At 41.2% G+C, this 19,353-nt stretch overlaps 2 protein-coding genes across 3 annotated transcripts in view; one reads left to right on the plus strand and one right to left on the minus strand.

Annotated features, from left to right (window-relative positions):
* Positions 1-17,048, plus strand: part of mbip (MAP3K12 binding inhibitory protein 1) — a 39,466-nt gene extending 22,418 nt beyond the window's left edge. The window contains exons 12-15 of the transcript XR_013305341.1: positions 12,425-12,497; positions 13,675-13,906; positions 16,233-16,413; positions 16,490-17,048. The gene's annotated coding sequence lies outside the window, so the exon portion shown is untranslated. The remainder of the gene's footprint in view (positions 1-12,424; positions 12,498-13,674; positions 13,907-16,232; positions 16,414-16,489) is intronic.
* rps6ka5 (ribosomal protein S6 kinase, polypeptide 5) lies at positions 8,627-19,251 on the minus strand. 2 transcript variants are annotated; one of them, XM_077621737.1, is made up of 17 exons: positions 18,951-19,251; positions 16,857-16,928; positions 16,565-16,783; positions 16,330-16,445; positions 16,158-16,259; positions 15,652-15,735; positions 15,449-15,552; positions 15,212-15,362; positions 14,332-14,493; positions 12,758-12,883; positions 12,371-12,504; positions 12,204-12,297; positions 11,548-11,718; positions 11,271-11,462; positions 10,374-10,521; positions 10,125-10,288; positions 8,627-9,946 (listed from the first exon to the last, which is right to left on the minus strand). In XM_077621737.1, exons 1-17 carry the CDS (start codon positions 19,006-19,008, stop codon positions 9,671-9,673), a joined length of 2,373 nt encoding a protein of 790 aa, XP_077477863.1. In that variant the 5' UTR covers positions 19,009-19,251; the 3' UTR covers positions 8,627-9,670. The 2 variants fall into 2 exon arrangements, with proteins under 2 accessions (XP_077477863.1, XP_077477864.1); XM_077621738.1 differs by lacking the exons at positions 16,158-16,259; positions 16,330-16,445; positions 16,565-16,783; positions 16,857-16,928; positions 18,951-19,251 and having other exon boundaries at positions 15,212-15,327.
* Between the last annotated feature and the right edge of the window lie 102 nt (positions 19,252-19,353).

The raw sequence follows: 19,353 nt of genomic DNA on the forward strand, positions 1-19,353 counted from the left end.
AACTGTCTTGGGGCCGTCGGGTCAAGCGGCACGCAACAAAGATGGAGGCGCCTGAGGGACGAGACCTCGCCCCCAAGCGCCTCCTTCTATGGGCTTTGCAATCAATGGATGGTGGGGACCAGCGCCTACACAATTGTGCCACCTTCTGGAATAAATGGGACGATCCATCAAGGCCACTTCAAGTGGCACTGTAAAGAAATCTTTGAATTTCTTTCCCAGAAATGTGAAGCACAGTCTTTTCAACTCCACTTAACAACCTACTGCAGAGAATCATTGTGATTTCCTCTGTTGATTTGGGGTCCAATTTCACTTCTTATGTCATATTACCAATACAAAGTATGTTTCTTCCTCAAATATGAACTGAGATTTAAACTCTTTGGATGCCGACGGAGATAGACGTCCTGCAAATAGACTGGATGTCTATTGTTCATTCAAAATACATAAGTAAATAATAAATGTTTCAAAGTATTCTTTAAAAAAAATCACGATCAAGGTTCCAAAACTTATTTTGTAACTTGGATTTTTTTTTGTAAGTAGAGCAGTATTTTATATGTAAATTCTATCACTTGTTCCACGGTCCTCAAAAAAATACAAACTAAACCATTTTAAAATGATCAAAGTGTCTCAGTGTTGTATGAAAGATGTGAGAAATGATAAGAAAATGATTTATTCATGTAGTACAATGAATAACAAGCATGCAAAAACATTTTCTAGTCTACGTTAGCACACGAACACACGCATATATACACACATCGAAACAATGTCAAATTATGCATTCAAAACAACTTAGCATTAAATAGAACCCCAAAGGAGTAACAGTATCTCCATTTCGCCATTTAGTACAGAGACGCTATACCAAGGAGTCGCTGCTTTTAATGCTTCCTTCTGCTTGAATAGCGTAGCGTTGCTGTGGGTGGGTTATGGCAATATCAGCCATGGATGAATAACAGGACTCGCTTCTTCATTTCATTCGCACCAGTAGTTTTAAATCAAGAACAAAGTTCCTGTAATCATGCTCGAAAAACAAAACAAAACAACATGGAGAGAGTTTTTGTGAGACAGCCAATGGGAGGCCAGCAGATTGTAGGGAGATTGTCTAGCAGGACGCAATGCTACTTCGAGAATTTCAAAATAAACTAATGGATACAGGAAATGTGTAGACATTTTGGGGGATTTTGAAACTTGGATCTTGTTTTTGTATATTGGAACAGTAATTTGCATATCAACGGGTTTCGTAACCTTCATATGTAGAAGAATTCGTAAGTAGAGGTACCACTGTAGCTGCTTTTGCAAATGAATACTGTTTAGGTTTTCTACTTTGAAAGTGCAATAATAATAATAACAATTGTAAAGAAAATACGGGAGCCAGCTGCGACTGAGAGAGAGAGATAGCATAGGGAGAACTAACTAAATAAGTAGCTGAATAAATAAAGAAATAATGTGCAGGGGCTTGTGGTTAATACTCGGCCGCCTTTTGTCCCTAGGCGGCCTCGCTCGCTCGCCCGCTCGGTCCTTGAGAGCCTCTGCTCCCGACTTCACCTTCCAAAAGGAAGAACATTTCAAAATAAGTTTTCTTTTTCTGTCGCTGAAAAGCAACTCTTGACAGTAAATCAGTGAACTTGTTTAAATTTTAATTTGCAGATGAAATGGATTGGACACCTATCAGTGGCGGTCAATGAGTTGACATTGTGTGGGGGGGAAAAAATGAAGTTGAGCCCCTAATATATGGAAATATGCGATTCACTCGAAAATTAAACTAAAATGTAATCACTTGACAGCACTAGTAAATACATATTGGTTCGCTATTTCATGTATTCGCCGACCGGCATTTTTAAGCACATCGCCCGTAAAAGTGCATCACTATATTCTGCCCCTGCCCAAACCGGTTTTAAGGCCACATGTCTGAATTTTTCCGACTCTTTACGACTCTTCCCGTTCATACCGCCCCAAAAAATGTGCCACTCCAATCGGATAAAGGCAAAAAAAGAAAAGTGGGTCACTTTGGTCTGCCATGTGAACATAGTCTATGAAACCCATTCATTGGTCCCTTTAGAGCAGTGGTTCTTAACCTTGTTGGAGCTACCGAACCCAACCAGTTTTATATAAATACCTCGCAACACTGATTGGCCAAGCAATGTCATGTGATCATCTGCAGCCAGTAATGGTCAAGCGGGACATGTTATCGTGAATAGACATGATGTCAATGTGTCTTCGATCGAACCCAGGTTAAGAACCACTGCTTTAAAGTATCAAGTTATGCTATTCACTAGCTTTTAGTTAGCGCTCATACTGCGGTTCTTTTAGATTTATTAGTGAGTGCATCGTGTAGAAAAAAAAAAAAAAAGAAAATCCACCTTTCCTTGGATGTGCTTCTGAATAAAACTCGCTAAACCACACAATGAATTAAGTACAACCTTGGTCAGGACTTGCCAGGTGTGGCGCTGTCCAAGGTCTTTGCAGTTCCATATCAATACAATGAGATAGACATAATGTCATGGTAACCAGTTCGTCTTAACATAAAATGACATTGATAAATATTAATATTAGATAATGTCGTTGTACACACATGCAACCATTTTAGAAAAAAGGTTGTAAAGAAAGGAATATATATATATACGTATATATATATATATATAAAAGTGTGTATATGTATTTATGTATATGTATTTACGTATATGTATTTACGTATATATATTTATGTATATGTATTTATGTATATGTATATATGTATATGTTAATATGTGTATGTGTATATGTATATATATATGTATATGTATATATGTATATATACATTTGTATATATACATTTGTATATATGCATATGTATATATGCATATGTGTATATGCATGTGTATATGCATATATGAATATGTATATATGTATATGTATATATGTAAATGAATATATGTATACGTATATGTATATATGTATACGTATATGTATATGTGTATATGTATATGTATATGTGTATATGTATATATGTATACGTATATGTATATGTGTATATGTATATATGTAGGTATGTATGTATGTACCAAAGATAAGAGTTGTAAGTAGGGATACTTATAGTTGTGACAAAAACAAACTTGTAGTTCCGTAAATTTGTTTAAGTCAGAGTCCAAATGGTAACTTAAGACTGTGGAGTAAAAAAAAAAAGTAGTTTGTAACAAAACAAATATATAACTCAATTTGCTGAAAAACTAACTTGGAGTTGTAGTGGTAAATTTGGTGCATGGGTAAAAACATTTTTTTGCAAGATATCCAACCGGCAATTTCAAGAGGTATTTGACGTCGTTACAATTTCCAAGAAAATAATGCTAACAATTGATTAATGGACAATGAAATGGAGGTGTGTGGGTGGGAGGTTTGTCCTTAACCACCCTGCTCAATTCTCAGACCCTCTTCTCCTAGCCGCGGCATTGTGGGGATCCCACAAAGAACAGGAAGTGGGGGGTCCTGAAGGTCAGCACATGATGGCGAGGCACCATCACGCACACTTAAGCCAAATTTGTAATTACTAGATGAATGCCCACATCTGAACTGCCATTTGGAAAGTTTTTGTCAAAAAGAAAAAAGATAGAAAGTAACCTGAAAGAAAAAAATAAGACTCACTAACAATCAATCGGCTTCTAATCTTTCCTTTCAACTCCAAAGCGATGTAACACTGCCGTCTACCGGGATCTGATCATTATTACGTCAGTTTACAAACCTAAATTTCACCGGTCAAAACAGGAAAACATTCAATGTCATGGTTGAAATTGATAGATGTCACTTTTTAAAGGATGGTATACATGACATCAATGTGAAATATAGGTGTATCAAAGAAGATACATATGCAAATGCCAAATTTCTTAGAACTATGATAACATACGGAGGCGAAGGTGGGATATTCGGAAATACTCCTATTTGAATTACAAAAAAAATACTTGCATATAGTTTCAGGTAAAAATTGGGCAAGTTTCACGTCACGAAATGATGGGTTTCAGTATAGGTTACACATAATAACCTGATTAGTTTTATCTTGTACTTTAATAAGTGTACAGAGTAGCAGACTTTAACGTAAAGGGCTTTCCGCTATAAGTTTGTTATCATAGCTTTTCATGTTTAATGTGGTAACTTTCACATTTGAACATAAATTTCCCGTTAAAACATGAGCACTTGCAACTCGTGATAAATTCCTTAATATAGTGTAAAACTTCAGGTCATAATTACGTTTAAAAAATCATTGGATGTTTATTATCACAACATAAGATTCATGTTATAACATTATGTTTTAACATAGTCAAATTGTAATGTGCTAAATTTGACGTTTTAATGTTTATTGCGATAATTTATCACATTAAAACATGACTTTTTTTCATTTGGCATCGGAAAAAAAAAGAATGAATTTCGGGCAACTGAAAAACCACTGATGTCTCCCTATTTTTTAATAACTCATTGGCTGTGAAATGTACTAAAATCGGCAAAATTGGACACCCATTGGCGTCAAGGGCAGCCAATGAGTTTGAAAACAAACATGTAATTCAGCAATACTTTGCCCTTTTACACAAATGGAGTCAGTCTTATTGACACGTTTGCCCAAAGTCGCAGAAACACTTGATGCATGAGGTCAGCATTGCGTGTCAGTGGGTGTGTGTTGGTGTGTGTGTTGTTGTCTCCGGGGCAACGCTTGTGTGTGTGGGAAGCAGTCCAAACATGACAGCGCTGACTTGACTGACTCAAGGTGACCGAGGAGGAGGAGGAGCTGGGAACAATGGACGCTCAATTAGTCCTTAATGGGGTACACATGTAACAAGATTTGGGTGAGGACACCTGCGGGGGGGGCAGTGGCGGGATAAAAAATGGCTGGGGGAGACCACATGGGTAGAAAATTCCCCCGACTTCCATCAATCTTCTACAAAAACACACGCTTGTCATGCCTCCGCCAGCGTGGAGAAACGATATTTTAATGAAACGTGTTAAAAATATCTGATTTTAGTTCGTCCTGAGCAAATGATGTGTGAAGTTTCATGTGTTTTTAATTTAAATGATAAAGGGTTCGGTTTTAAATAGCTTTAAATTAAATGGTAAATGTGAGTAATAACTTGACGTATCAGGCAAAACAATTACCCTCATCTCCTCATTTTTAGTTTAAAAAAAAACATAGTACTTAAATGCAATTCTACGATATACTGCAGGACGCGCCCCGTAAAAGCTGGCCGGACGCATCCCTCAAAAGTGCAGCCGGGGCACCGTGTCCACTCGCTTTAGCTTTTCAACCCCCTTTCACCCCTTCCCCAAATTCCCGCACTCCGCTGAGGATGCCCAGTCAATTAATAAGACATCGTAGCCGCCCCCTACGGGTCGCCGCAAAAGGGGCCACCCAGGAGCCTCTATCACGTCCCGCCCTCCACTAAAGCCGCTCCACTGGTGGCCCCCAGGAATGCCGATGGCTTTGGTGGCGGTGGTGGTGGGCCGGCTCCATGCTAAGGGGTGGGGGCTTTTAGCCAAAAATTGGAGGGGGCAACAAAAGAAAATGCAGCAACGTCCTATAGGGAGCTAAATAAGCAAAAGTTAGAAGATGACATCATCAAGAAGCGACGTCCAGTATAACTTAGTAAATATTATCGAACATTTTATTGTAGGATGACAAACAATATTTCCCAAAATAAATATATTTCCACATTACACAATGGGGAAGAAAACAACCGCAGAAGACGACAAATTCATCGGTCAACATGTATTACAGTAGTTTAGACATTATTTCCAAAAGAGTAATTTTAATTTAAAGGATTTTGGGGGACTTGAAGAGCTTAAAACCCTGTTGCATGTGCTTTGCTGCTCTCTGGCGGCCGATGATTAAAACAACACATCTGCGCATATTTTGAAGCAGGATTTGTACATTTCTAAAACAACAATACAAAAACAAACAGACAACATGAGCACGCAATAAACGTAAGACCAAGTTCAAGAGGAAAAAAATATCTAACGATTAGCCAGTTAGGCTAAAAAGCCCCAAATGATTCACAGTGGACAACAAGTAGAAAAACACTTTTGCAGAGGTTTTTATTGACACAAATTAGGCCGGAGAGAAAAAAAAAGGAAGAGTGCAAAGCAATGCATCTCAAAGGGATTTACTGCTACAGTACTTTTTTCTTTAAAAGGGGATGAGGAAAAACAAGGGAAATGGAGCAGTGGTGAATCGAAGACGTTTTAAAAGCATTTTGGATGAATAGTAGCAAGAATTTCAAGGCATACTTCGTCGTTCTATTAATCATCTTAGGAAAAACTCAAGTAAAGTGAGAAATTCATGTTCTCTATTATCTTTGCATTGTTTTTTATTTTTACGTTTTCATTTGACCTATTACATAAAACTGCATGATAATTACTCGCTTGCCACTTTTCATTTTGATTAGATTACTTAAAATAATGCACTAAAATTTTAGAATCAAACTTCATTTATTTCATTGATTTGCTCATTTCCAATCTTAAAGATAATTTGCGGTAATAAGTTCTTTGATTCTTTTTAGTTCTGTCTTGCAGTTTTTACATATATTCGACCATTCATTCATCTTCTGTAGCGCTTATCCTCGCAAGGGTCGTGGGGGTGCTGCAGCCTATACCATCTAACTATGGGGAAGAGGTGTGGTACACCCTGAACTAGTTGCCAGCCAATCACAGGGCACATGTCGACAAATAAACCTAAAAATTTGCCATCACATCTATGGAAAATTTGGATTATTCTATCAGCCTACCATGTGTGTTTTTGGGATATGGAAGCTTGATTACCCAGTGAAAACCCACACAGGCACAGGGAGTACATGTAAACTCAAAACAGGAACATAGTACATCTATATATGTATATATTATATATATAATATATACAAATATACACATCTCTCTCTCTCTCTCCCTCTCTCTCTCTCTCTCTCTCTCTATATATATATATATATATATATATATATATATATATATATATATGTACATATGTGTATGTATACACATATATATACATGTGTGTATATATACATATATAATACATATATATACATATATAATACTATATATATGTATATATATACATACACACGTATATATACACGTATATATACGTGTATATATATGTATGTGTATATATATACATATATAATACTATATATATGATATACATATATACACATGTATATATGTATATTATATATATATATGCAAGTTTTCCCTGTAATTTTTGATGATCAGTATACTTCAACTATGAGGGATAAAATGAGAATAACAAAAATCGAGAAAAGAGCTAAAGTACAGTGGGTGTCTCATTTTAAGCGAGATTGCAGACAAGCTCTTTCTGGATGGAGAAAAGGAGGACGCCGTTTTCTTTGGAACAAACACAAGTGCTGCACATCAGCTAATAGAGCCTGGCCCCCTAGGGGAGGGGGGCTCAATGTAGGACACTCTTCCTCTTTGCTCCACTTGAGCTATTAATACACCCAAACAAAAGGAGGGCTGGCGGATGGAGGATGAGGGTACTAAGTTATAGAGGAGCTCTATAGTAGTATTCCACATTTCACCTTAATAATATCCACGACGGATGCAGCGTTAGTTTGGCAAGGAATCGCTCGCTCACTCGATCGATCGATGGGTCAAAAGCAGAGCAAAAAGGAAAAGAAGAAAAGTAATAGTAAAAGAAATGGGGATGCATAGTTCAAAGCAAAAATAGAAATGCTGAATGCGGTGGGACATAACAAACTCAAGTCTTGCATAAATGGCATGACAAAAAGGAGAGATTGGGGAACGGGTTCCTCGAGGTTATTATCAGTGGTGGGATCGCGCTTTGGTTTTCTCAATGAGTGGAAGACGGCGCCGGTCAAAACCAATGCAGTACCAAAACCAGTACCAGGCACACACACACGTCTATGAAAACACAAGCGACGACAAAGTAGACATGTTGCATGCATCGCTTTGGAAACTTCCGATATGTTAGTCCCGACGTCTGTCTCTGAAAGAATTCGTCGTTGCGAATGACAACCGAGAACGTGCGAGAATTCTCGTTCGGCTTCCATCAAAACGCTAGAGATTCAAATTTACATTTCAAATGCTAGTTTTCAGTTGATGAATGCTGCCTTGTAAAGGCACCTTGCTCATGCTACATTTAAAAAAAACTTTTTTTAAATAACACTGCAACCTACTGCTATGGAATATGAACATATGACGAAGCAGTTTGTTTTTAAATCTGTTACTTGGCTTTTTTTTGGCACGCTTATGGTAAAAATCTGTACATATGGATCATTGACCCTTTGCGTACTTTGAGCACGTGACTGCATTAGTACTTTTACAACAAGTTAAGATGTGAAAAATGTCTTTGCGGCCACATTTTAGCACGCAAAATACTCACTATGAACATTATTGTGGAAAATTTTAGATAGATTTTGGTTGGGGCTATTTCCTCAATCAAACATGGCAGAATGTGCTTTTTCAGTCCAGATTCTTTAACACTATCTGTTTAAACACAATATAAAAGTCTCGCAAAAAAAGTGATAATAATTGGGATCGGATATGGAAAATTTGGCTTTTTTGTTGTTGTTATAATATGAACAACTTGGACATCTTTAGACTTTTGCTGATTTTTTTTTTCCAATCGGATTTTTCCATCATGTTTTGCTGATAGAGCCGATACCTAGATATTTAGACAATTAAAAATAATGTTGGTACTTTCTCAAGAAATGTACTGCTTACAATATCACACAGTGCTTTGTTTCCCAAAGAGAAGCAGTCCCAAGCCACGCAAAACTTTGCCTAGCGGTTTGATTTAAAGCAGCCAAAAACCGAGACTCAGCTAAAACAAAAACAAAAAAACTTAAATACTGGATCAGATCTTATCTCGCTCGCGACCAATGCCCAATACTCCAAAAATAGCTGCATCAATTGCCAATACGGGACAGCACTATTCCACACACACAATATACTTATTAGCCTCAAATTAACATTTTATACGTGCATAACAATTAACTCGTGAGCATGAATTCTTGTGGCCACAATTTCAAAAATATGTCAAGTGATTTTAAGTACAGCTTTTGGACTAGCCGCACTGTTTTGACGCTCTCATTAACTCACTGGCTGCCATTGACGAATTATCATTGTCAGTCCTGCACGTCCAAATGAATTGGACGTCTAGCACCGTCCCTAGCCATACTATCAAATGAGATCCATCATCAAACATCTTGTAAAACAGTCTTTTCAAGCTAAAACACGTACACAAAATTGCTTTATTTTAAAGACGCACCCCGTTCTCTCCTTGAACACGTCTCATCGTAAATTCTCTAGCGTAAAAATGGCGTATAAATACCTCATTCCCAAGTGGACCCACGACGCTGTCGACCATATTTTCTCCTTTTACGGCTAACACTTGAACTTTTCTTTTTGGACCTGGAAACGAGGGCACGTCGGGAGCTGGGACAGGAGGGCAGCCCTTATGGTTTTTTGTTTGTTTGTTTTTCATCCCCCCCACGGCAGATCCTTCCTAGTACAGTCCCTGATTGACACAGTGTGTGTGGATTTATCCTCTGGTTTTTCTTCGTATTTATACTGTGGGGTCAGCAACGAGCTAATGCTATTGGAGGTTTGCTTGCTTGATATTGAGGTTGCCGCTCCTCGCCACATGCTTGCCATGCAAGAAAACTAAAGGAGGAGAGATCGCTCACTTCCCGTCGGAGAAGTCAAATGCAGAAGGCGCCGGACACCGTCGTTTTGAGTCTATTTCCGTGGGGGTGTCATCGGCGGGCTGGCAGCTGCCGTCGGAGCCCTCGGCAAAGTTCTTCTCCTGGGAGGAAGAGGACGAGGAATGGGTGCTCTCACCGGAGCTGCTGCGCATCTCTGTGCCGGTGCTGGTCTTCTTCATCTTCCGCCGCTTGGCCAGTGGCGCCTTGTCTACCCTCTGAAGGCGAAAACCTTCTCGCTTGCATTTGTTGAAAGCCTGCCAGATGAGAAGAAGGTTAAAGGTGATATGAGATACAGCAAGTGACTCTCAAACAGATCTTTCATCTTTCCTTTGGAGGGCTAAAAACGACCACCATTTATTGTAGTGTACAAGATAGGGCACTGGTTCAGGAGGAAGTTGTAACAAATAGAGCAAAGCTGTCAAGCAAGCTTACGTTAAAGGTAGCTTTGACGTAAGTGTGGACCGATGCGGTGGAGGAGCCCAAGATGTCTGGAGTCATGAGAGGGTTGGAAGAAAGCTGGCTCTCATCCTGAAGCCAAGCGTTGTCGCGGAGGCCGCACATCTTGATCCGCTTGCTCGGGTCTACGGTCAGCAGCGCTGCACGATCAACAATTCTTTGAGGACACCAGCCAGAGTCGAGACGAGGGGGACCCGCCGGTATCACAGTTGGGAATCATCCTACCTCGGATGAGATCTTTAGCCTGCTGTGAGACATTTCTCCAGGCCTCCCCTTCAAAGCTGAAGTCCCCCTGTTTGATTTTCGTCATGATCTCCTCGGCGCTGGTGTGGGTCCGGCACTGAAAAGGCACCTGGCCGGACAGCATGGTGTACTGCAAAAAGCATCACAAATTGCAACCCATCAAGACAACGGCAACAAACAGTCTTGTCTGCCACACCAGACCTATACCATACCTGTCAACCTCTGCCGATAACTGCCCTTATAAATGATTATGATTCCCCTTACAACCCCCCAAAAAAACCTTACAAACACCGTACGACTCGTACGGTGTTTGTAAGGTTTTTGGGGGGTTTGTAAGGGGAATCATAATCATTTATAAGGGCAGTTATCGGCAGAGGTTGACAGGTATGCTATACAATTCTGCAGATAATCTTAATGGACTCAATGGGATCAAATGAGAAATGAGATGCTCCGATCCATCAGACGCTGATCATTAGTGATCCATTTCTGTGTGATCTTATTCACATAATTATCAAAATACATGCAAAGTGACCTGGGATTGGCTCCAGCACCCCTGCGACCCTTGTCAGAATAAGCGGTATGGAAAATGAATAGATCAATATCAATAACGACCTACGACTTTGCATTCAAGGCTACTATTCATTCCCTCATCCTTTTTCGTTTGTTACACTTCCCTGCACAGACAAAAACAACAATCTTTCCGTTTACATGCACACGATAAAGCTGTTATTTTAGCTATTGTTGTTATTTTATTAGAAAATATACTAGTGATGTATCAATCCAGATTGCCGTATTGTTACAGCCTTCCCGTTTACTGATAAAGATGAAATAGAATGATAACATGGGGTGATATGGGGTCTTTTGCTTGATTCCACCCACCAAAATGACGCCCAGACTCCACAGATCACACGATTCGTCGTAGCCATCATACTTAAGGATCTCAGGCGCGGCGTACTGCAAAGTGAAGCATGGCGTCTTTAACAGCTGATTGTCTGGCGGCTTGAGGCGTGCAAAGCCGAAGTCGATGATTTTGATCTCGGAGCTTTCGCTCTCGTCGGTGAAGATCAGGTTCTGCGGAGCCATTCCACACACGTACCCAGTTATTATTTTTGGGCTTTCCAATAGGTTAGAAAGGATAAGTGTGGGCGGCGACTACCTCTGGTTTCAGATCCCGGTGCACCACGCCCACGTCGTGCATGTGGCTGACAGCTGACACCAACTTGCGCATGATGCGACTAGCTTCCGTCTCGCTAAAGTGCCGCTTTCGGCGAATGCGCTCCAGCAACTCGCCTCCGCCGAGTAGTTCCAGGACGAGATACGTGTGGAGCTACCCCCCCAAAAAACAATATTATTAATCTCTCCAATTCTCCATTCAACATTTGAAATTTCAGCTACTTGCAAAATCGGTAATTGTACAGCTTGCAAAGATAGGATATAAATGCCAGAATCCGAGCACTTTTGTCAAATCATTTTTCAAGCTAATGTTATAAATGGAGTTTAAAGTGATAGAATGATTTGAGCTCATTGTCTGGTGTCTACGTCTAGCAGACTACAGGGCTTCATTGGATTTATGTAAAATGTCAGACCACGGCAGAGGTTTGTTTGCGCGGACTGCCGGCCCACTCATTGAAACACAATTAGTGAGTGTATCTAGGCCTGCTTTATGGGGCAGCGCATGAAGTGAGACCGTAAAAGCATCTCTCGGGCTTTCAGCCTCCTCTTTAATCAGGCCTTTTACACATGTTAACAAGGCCAGGAGTAACAAAAGAGCAATATACAAGAGCAACAGTCGAGGTAAGTGAGACAGGGCACCTGGTCATGGTAAATTTCATGCAACTTGACGATGTTTGGGTGGCTGTCACAGAGCTTCAGAGCAGCTATTTCCCGCTGAGTCTGTGCGTCCATTCTGAAAGCAATAGATGAACAGGATGCAGTCACTAACACATTGTCGGGAAGACTGAATTGTCTTTTTAAATTACCGTTTGCTGACTATTTTAACAGCAAATTTCTGCCCGGTTTTCTTGTGTGTGCAGGGCCTGCAGATGGAGAAGCTCCCCTCACCCAGCGCGCTGTCCTTAAGATCCATTTCATAGCTTATGTAGAAAGGTGAGTCCTGCCGGTACGCAAACACTTGTTTTGACAAAAGAGCTTTAATTCTGTAATGCTCTAAACCAGGGGTGTCAAACTCAGGCCAAAGTTAAAGCCAACAAGATCTCATGTGGGCCGGACCAGTACATTTGACACCCCTGCTCCAAACAGAACTATATTAGTGAAATGAGCACATAATTATGAAGCAACTTAGAAGGGGGTCAACTCGCTGTAATGGTGCGCACGGATCAATGCGCATACCTAGCCTCCATACGTACCTTCATCATAGCGCTGCGAGCTACCGCAACCGAGCCGGGCCGCTCGGAGGCGCCGCAAAGTTGGGCAGGGTCGTCCATCACCGCGTTCCTCTTGAAGAGGATGGAGGGAGCCATGAAAGAGTAGCCCTAGTAATAATAAGATATAATAACATGACATCAAAATCGCAAAAGAAGATTTTTTTCTGACTTATAGATAAAAGGAATAAAGATTCCAAAAGTTTTGTTTTTATATTGATTAAGATTACTGTCATTTACATGGTTGAATTGAAGTAACACAAAACACTAGCCTAAACCGAAACTAAAAAAATTTGGGCACAATTTCATACAATGCAGATCGATTTCAAATTTAAGGAAATCAAGACCGACCAAAGGAAATTCCATGCATTTTTTTTAAGTTTTTAAGTGATTAGTCAATTCAAGACGTTATGGGAGCGGTGGACAAAAAACAACCACTTTTGGTTCTCACCAAGTTCAAGCCTAAAAAAATTAGATACATGCATTTCACGACATTGACCAAATTGTACAGCTTTTTGATACATGTTCATTTTTCTGTAGTTTCTCCTACAGTGTTTCACCAAGCATAGAAATATAATCACCAGTCTGAAAAAAAAAACCCAATTCTGCACGGAAATTGTCCAGCTGTTCCTTTTTTCTTGTCGTTGTACCATCGCTCATTGTGAAAAGGCGGCCGCTTAATTTTAGCCACGGGATTCCGGAGGGCCAAGCATTGGAATTAATCTTATCCATGTGCGCCAGACAGACCCACAGCTGCGGCACGTACGCGTGACGGGCGCGGATGGACGGAAGCGTGGCTGAGTGAATGAATGAGATGCCCCAAATTGCCGGGCTTGAAAATGGGATTGCTGTCGAAATTACAGCCTGGCGCTCTTAATGTAATTTAAATTCTGTTTTGTTAGGCACCGCTGGTGGAGGGACATGGTAAGAACCAGCCCCAGGCAGCCGAGAGCAAAACGCAGGCAATCAAAGAGAGGAGGCGTAACCGGCGCAGACACGGCGACGCTCCACGAGCGTCGTCTCTCATTCCGCCAGAGAAGCTGAGCTAATACGTCTATTGATGGCGGCCCGACTCGAGCACCCAGAAGGCAATCGAGAGTCGAAATTCCGACGCCCATGCATCAGCCGGTGGTGGTTAGTTACAGCCCGCATTGTGGTTCGAAGCCAAACTATCAAAAATAGTCATTCGCATCTGGGACTTCAATGGGGTAGATGGCGTGTGGCTGCAATTACAGCCATGAAAGGCCCATTGAGCAGAGTGAATGGCCAAGGGTTGCGAACAGACGTGTGTTGACTTACAGCAACCTTTTGAGAACATTTGCAACTTCACTTGATGCCTCGGATTGTGGCAACGTGCGTTAAATATAGTCGGCAGCGTTGTACAACGGGAATCAACATTCCACGGCTGACGAACAAATGTTCAGAGATGTGCGTGGTGACCGACTATTATTTAATAAAGGGACAATATATAGTTGGCTGGGATAGGCTCCAGCAGAACCGCGACCCTTGAGAGGATATGAATGAATATCCTAATTCAAAAGATGTTAGTGATGTCCCACCTGGAATATACGATCACAGTTCTGCGGCAGAGCGGCAGGCGAGTAGGTAGGGTCCATGTCTGTGAACACTGCCGCAAAGTTGCTGACGTCCAACTCGTCCCGGATGACCGGTTTGAACGGGGCGGGCACTTTTTTCGCTGCCAGGTCCTCCCAGTTGATCTTCTGCAGGGGGAAAAATAAGTCGTTGTATATCTGGATATTATGCACATTCTAGCTCTGAACATTTCCAAATGCAATCAAAATAATAAATCATGTAACTAGTTAATAATAAATCTATTTTGTTTATTATAGTGAGCCTTGCTAGTCAAATATTACACTCTGTTACTATGATTAGTTTCTAAAGAGAAGTAGTCCCACTCGGCCAACATATTTGCCTCATGGTTTGATTGACAGCAGTCTAAAAGCACCATGGTACTGAAAACACATGCCCACCAATGTTCCCTCTAATTTTTTGTTTGTCTGGGCCACACCTGCCATAAACAGGTCCATGTCTTCTACACATAAATGATTCAGTAATAATAAAATGTAATGATTAATATCTATGAATGGGCGACCCGGCGGATGAGTGGTTCCCGTGTTGTGCTCACAGCTTAAAAAAAAAATTTAAAAAAGGGATTTTATTTTGTGCGCTCCATATGATTTGCTGTGCGCAGAGAAGACGAGAGTAGTGCGCAATTGCACACGCACGCAGCTTAGAGAGAACATAGATGCCCACTAGATCAAATATGATCTTGGACAACATTCGATGCTGTCTGATACTCCAAAAATATCTGTAGTGGATAGTGACTATCAGGACATGGTATGTTGTATGCTATAGGCTCCAGCACCCCACGACCCTGTCAAGGACCAGGGGTGTGGAAAATGAATGAATCAAGCGGACCTGGTAAAATGGATGCTTCTTGACATCGTCCACGCCGTTTGGACCTGAGCCCAGCCTCTTCTTGGGGTCTTTAGTGAGCAATCTCTTGATGATGTCTTTGGCTTGTGGTTTCATTTCTTTGGGAAAAGGAGGATCTTTTTTTAGAATCCTCCTGGGGCAGACAGAGCGAGACAGATGTTTCAGAGTATGATGCTCGTGTCTGAGATAAAACTCTGCCCTAACAATACGGATTCGCACCTGGCGATATCAGTGTGCGAGTTCTCATCGCCGTCGATGGTAAAAGGCGAGCCGCCGGTCAAAAGTTCGTACATCAAAACGCCCAGACTCCACCAGTCCACTGCCTGCAAGAGAACACAATCACACACAAATGTTAAAGCGATCGTTTTTACCGTGTGGGGGCGTTAGTATGCAGAAGCCAAAAGTCGAGAAAGCAAAGTCACCTTGTCGTGTCCGGACTCCCCTCCTTCCACAATCTCGGGAGCCATGTACTCCATTGTTCCACATACAGAAAAGGCTCGATCCGCCTGTTGCAGTAAACACAAATAGTAAATCAAAAATCAATACTACAAAAAATTATGTTTATGCAACAGCAATTTGTAATATTGTTAATGTTCTTTCATTTTCAAAATGATTCATCATTCATTTATTTTCTGCACCGCTTATCCACACAAGGGGATTGAACCCTCAATCTAAGAACTGTGAGAAAATTAGTTAAATATATATAACCCTGTTGAGTGGGACCACCAACATCACAATGGGTAGGGTATTGATAAAAAAATAAGGAGGTTGAAATATTTTTTTTCATGAATAAATTAGATATAAATCATTTTTATGAAGAAAAAATAAAGTTGACGCTGGTTCATACTAGTTATTTGACGATATAACCACTAGTTGTTAGTTACTAACCCACCACTAGTTCATACGACTAGGCGAACCATACACAAACCTGGTCAAATTCTTTACTGAGTCCAAAGTCTGTGAGGACGATATGACCGTTTGAATCCAACAAAATGTTTTCCAGCTTCAAGTCACGGTACACAATCCCGAGCTGCAACAGGAAAAAGCTGTTAAGCCATGACGACAAACTTGAGCAATTGTGCGGCGACCGCCGCCAACACCTTGTTGAGATGCTCCAACGCCAGCACGATTTCGCCGCTGTACAGCGCCACCTCCTGTTCCTTGAAGCGAACCCGCTGCACCAGGTGCGTGAAAAGCTCACCGCCGTTGACATAGTCTGCGTTAAAAACAGTCGTAGTCATAGAACGAGTGTTTTTACAGGTTCCGAAGGGGTTGACCTATGCCAGAGTTCTGCTTTTCGGGGCTATATATTCAACTCCGCCCCGGTCCGCTCACCGAGAATGAGGTGCAGCCTGGTGTCAGTCTGGAAGGCGTAGTGGAGCGTAACGAGGTAAGGCGACTGCCGAATGTGCTCCAGCACCTGCCGCTCGCTTCTCGTGTGTTCGGCCGTTTTGGCCTTCTGCACGATGGTGGCCTTTTTCAAAACCTTCATGGCGTACAGTTTGCCGGCATCGTGGCCAATCACTTTCCTTACCAGGAACACCTTGCCGTACGCTGAAATGAACAAAATAGACAATTCGGCACATACGCACACACAAAAAAATCTATGTCAATAACTTGGACTTACCTCCTGTACCGAGCACCTTCAAAAGCTCAAAGTTTTCTATTCCCACCCTCTCCACGTGGCCTGTCAGGTTAGCTGCAGGGCAAAAAAACCCACCAGAAACCATTATGATACTAAATGATACTACTATGTAGTAGATCTTGTAAAGAGCAACTATTTTTAGGATAAAGAATCTATTTAGTGACTGAGCCAAAAGTGTTACTTGCTGTCACAATATCAACGGAAAAATATGAATATGCTGAAATAGCATTGAATCGGAAAAGAAAACGAAACTTAAAGTTTATCATTATAAAAATATATTTCACAATCAGTTTCAAATCCTTTAAAATAAATAAATAAACTACACACTGTCAGCTGAACAATTGTTTCCCCAACTTTGTTGAGCCAAGGCACATACTTCATTTCACAATGAAAACCACTCGTCAAAGATATTGCATAATTCCTACTCCCAGAGGATGAATGAACGCTGCCAATCCAAAAGAATTGGCTGTCAGAGTATGTTATTAGGCTAACAACAGAATACTATAGTGAATGACGAAGGTTATGTAGTATAAAGCAACGAGCCTGCTGGGAAATTTGGAGTGCTTGGACTGACGGAATGAATGAGTGGCAAAAAAAAAAAAGCAGCATCCACTCTGACAGCACTCCCCTTGGGCGCCTTCCGAGTTTGTTGACTTGCAAAAAATGTGAGCAACCTTAAAAACAAAGCTAGAACATGTTACATAAATAGCATGCTTGTTCTTGACACCTACTGGAAATCAACACGAGAAGAAGACGACACCACATTAAAAATTACGGCCATCTTTAAGGTCTCGAGTGCAAATCGCAATATGTACGCACGCATGAGCGTACGGCGTAGTGAACGCCTCCCCCTAAAGAGCAACTCGGGCATGTCTGACTAGACATGACAAGGCTTGAAGGCCCTTCAGCGCCAAACGGCGTCCCCCCGACTGCCAGGTCACGAGTGTGTGTTGCATAACGACATTGTTGTACTTGCCCCGCTTTGTATATTATTAGACTCATGGGGGAGGTGCACAGACAGATGCCACTTTCTGAACTGTTCCTCAAAGTCAAGATCAAAACTTCAATTTTTCACCTACACCGTAGCCATTAAAAAAAGATCACTTGTACATACTGTGGCAAAAAGTAACTCATTTAATGACAACACAATATTGCTTTTTTTAGAATGTAATACAATATTTTACTGTATTACTTTCACAATTTCATTCCAGTCATTTAATAAATTATGTACACAAGGGGTACGACAATATATTGATACAGATCGATATATTGATTTTATTCGATTCCAGGACCTTCGATGGGGTTAATATATTACACCGATATGTTGATGGGTTAATCAACACCAAAATGAAAAACAATAGCAACGCTAAATATTAACTAACTTAATCAGCTCTTAAAAAGGCAGTCTTGATAAAAAGATAAATTAAAAAAGGATGGTTATTTTTCAAATTTCTGCAATGTTTTAGCAACTAAAATGTCAAAACCATCAGAATTGCCATGTATTTTTTAGGTGAAAGTTACCTGATTGATGACTGCCAACCCTTAGAAATCGTATTTTGGCTGACTTTATAATATCGTTAGTAGGAGCTTATTACTGTCCAAATATCGAAATTGTATCATCATGAAATTATTTAAATATTGATACATGAGGTGAATTATTCCAGAGGCCAATTACTCTCTGGTGGCGCAGTTTTAGGCTGCAGGGGCAAATGGATGTCATTTAATTTCGTCATTTTCTTAATTTTGGGGTGGGGAAGCTCATTAATAACACATGAACAAGACTTTACGTTTCATCCCATTGCCACGACACGTAGCTTGCTTGTGTGCTCTCCAGTTGTTGCCAGGGATGGTCAACCAAGTTAGCCTTGTTTAGTAGCCGTGACTCAGTCAGGAGTGAGTTAAGCGATTAGGTAACGTTAGTCACCGAGAGGCAGTGCAGTTGCTACTAGGGAGGCAGTCACTCAGATAACCCCCGCCTCCTTTTTTTTTGCTCGTTTAAGTAGCTCCAACGAACAGGACATGTACACTAACCAACCCAAGGGGTGACATGTGAGCGAAAGGACGCAGATCGCTCACCGTTCTTCAGCTCGTGTTTGACCGTAAAGAGGTCTCCCTCTCCGGGCGCTCCCTCCATCGGCGTCGGCGAGGCTCCGGAGCTCGATTTGGCGGAGAAGCAAAACTAGTATTTTCCCAAAAATCCGTGAAGCTAACTTGAAGATTTGATAAGGCGAGGGGCAGATATTTTGGGCTGGCACCTGAGTTGGCAGATATGTGGGCAAATTTGCTGCCAACTCGGGCTGCCTTGATGCTGGCAGCCCGAGCCCAGTGCAGTCAGTCGGTGTGGAAACACTACTCGGGTCTACCTTCGCAACCCAGACGCCCTGGTCGCTCATTGGACATGGCTCCGTGAGATCCCGGTCTTTGCTTGGTTGTTGGCGGCGGTGACGACCTACGAGTCCCGCCTCCTTCATGCCCCATT

Source organism: Stigmatopora argus, chromosome 15 (genome assembly GCF_051989625.1).
Source record: "Stigmatopora argus isolate UIUO_Sarg chromosome 15, RoL_Sarg_1.0, whole genome shotgun sequence".
Classification (NCBI taxonomy): Eukaryota; Metazoa; Chordata; class Actinopteri; order Syngnathiformes; family Syngnathidae; genus Stigmatopora; species Stigmatopora argus.

Excerpts from the sequence above, each read along its gene's own strand:
- rps6ka5 (XM_077621737.1), bottom strand. The coding sequence starts at position 19,008 with ATGGAGGGAGCGCCCGGAGAGGGAGACCTCTTTACGGTCAAACACGAG. Across the intron at positions 16,446-16,564 it reads CAGGCTGCACCTCATTCTCG|ACTATGTCAACGGCGGTGAG; the intron begins GTGAGCGGACCG and ends TTTTTAACGCAG. Across the intron at positions 12,298-12,370 it reads GTTAAAATAGTCAGCAAACG|AATGGACGCACAGACTCAGC; the intron begins GTAATTTAAAAA and ends TATTGCTTTCAG.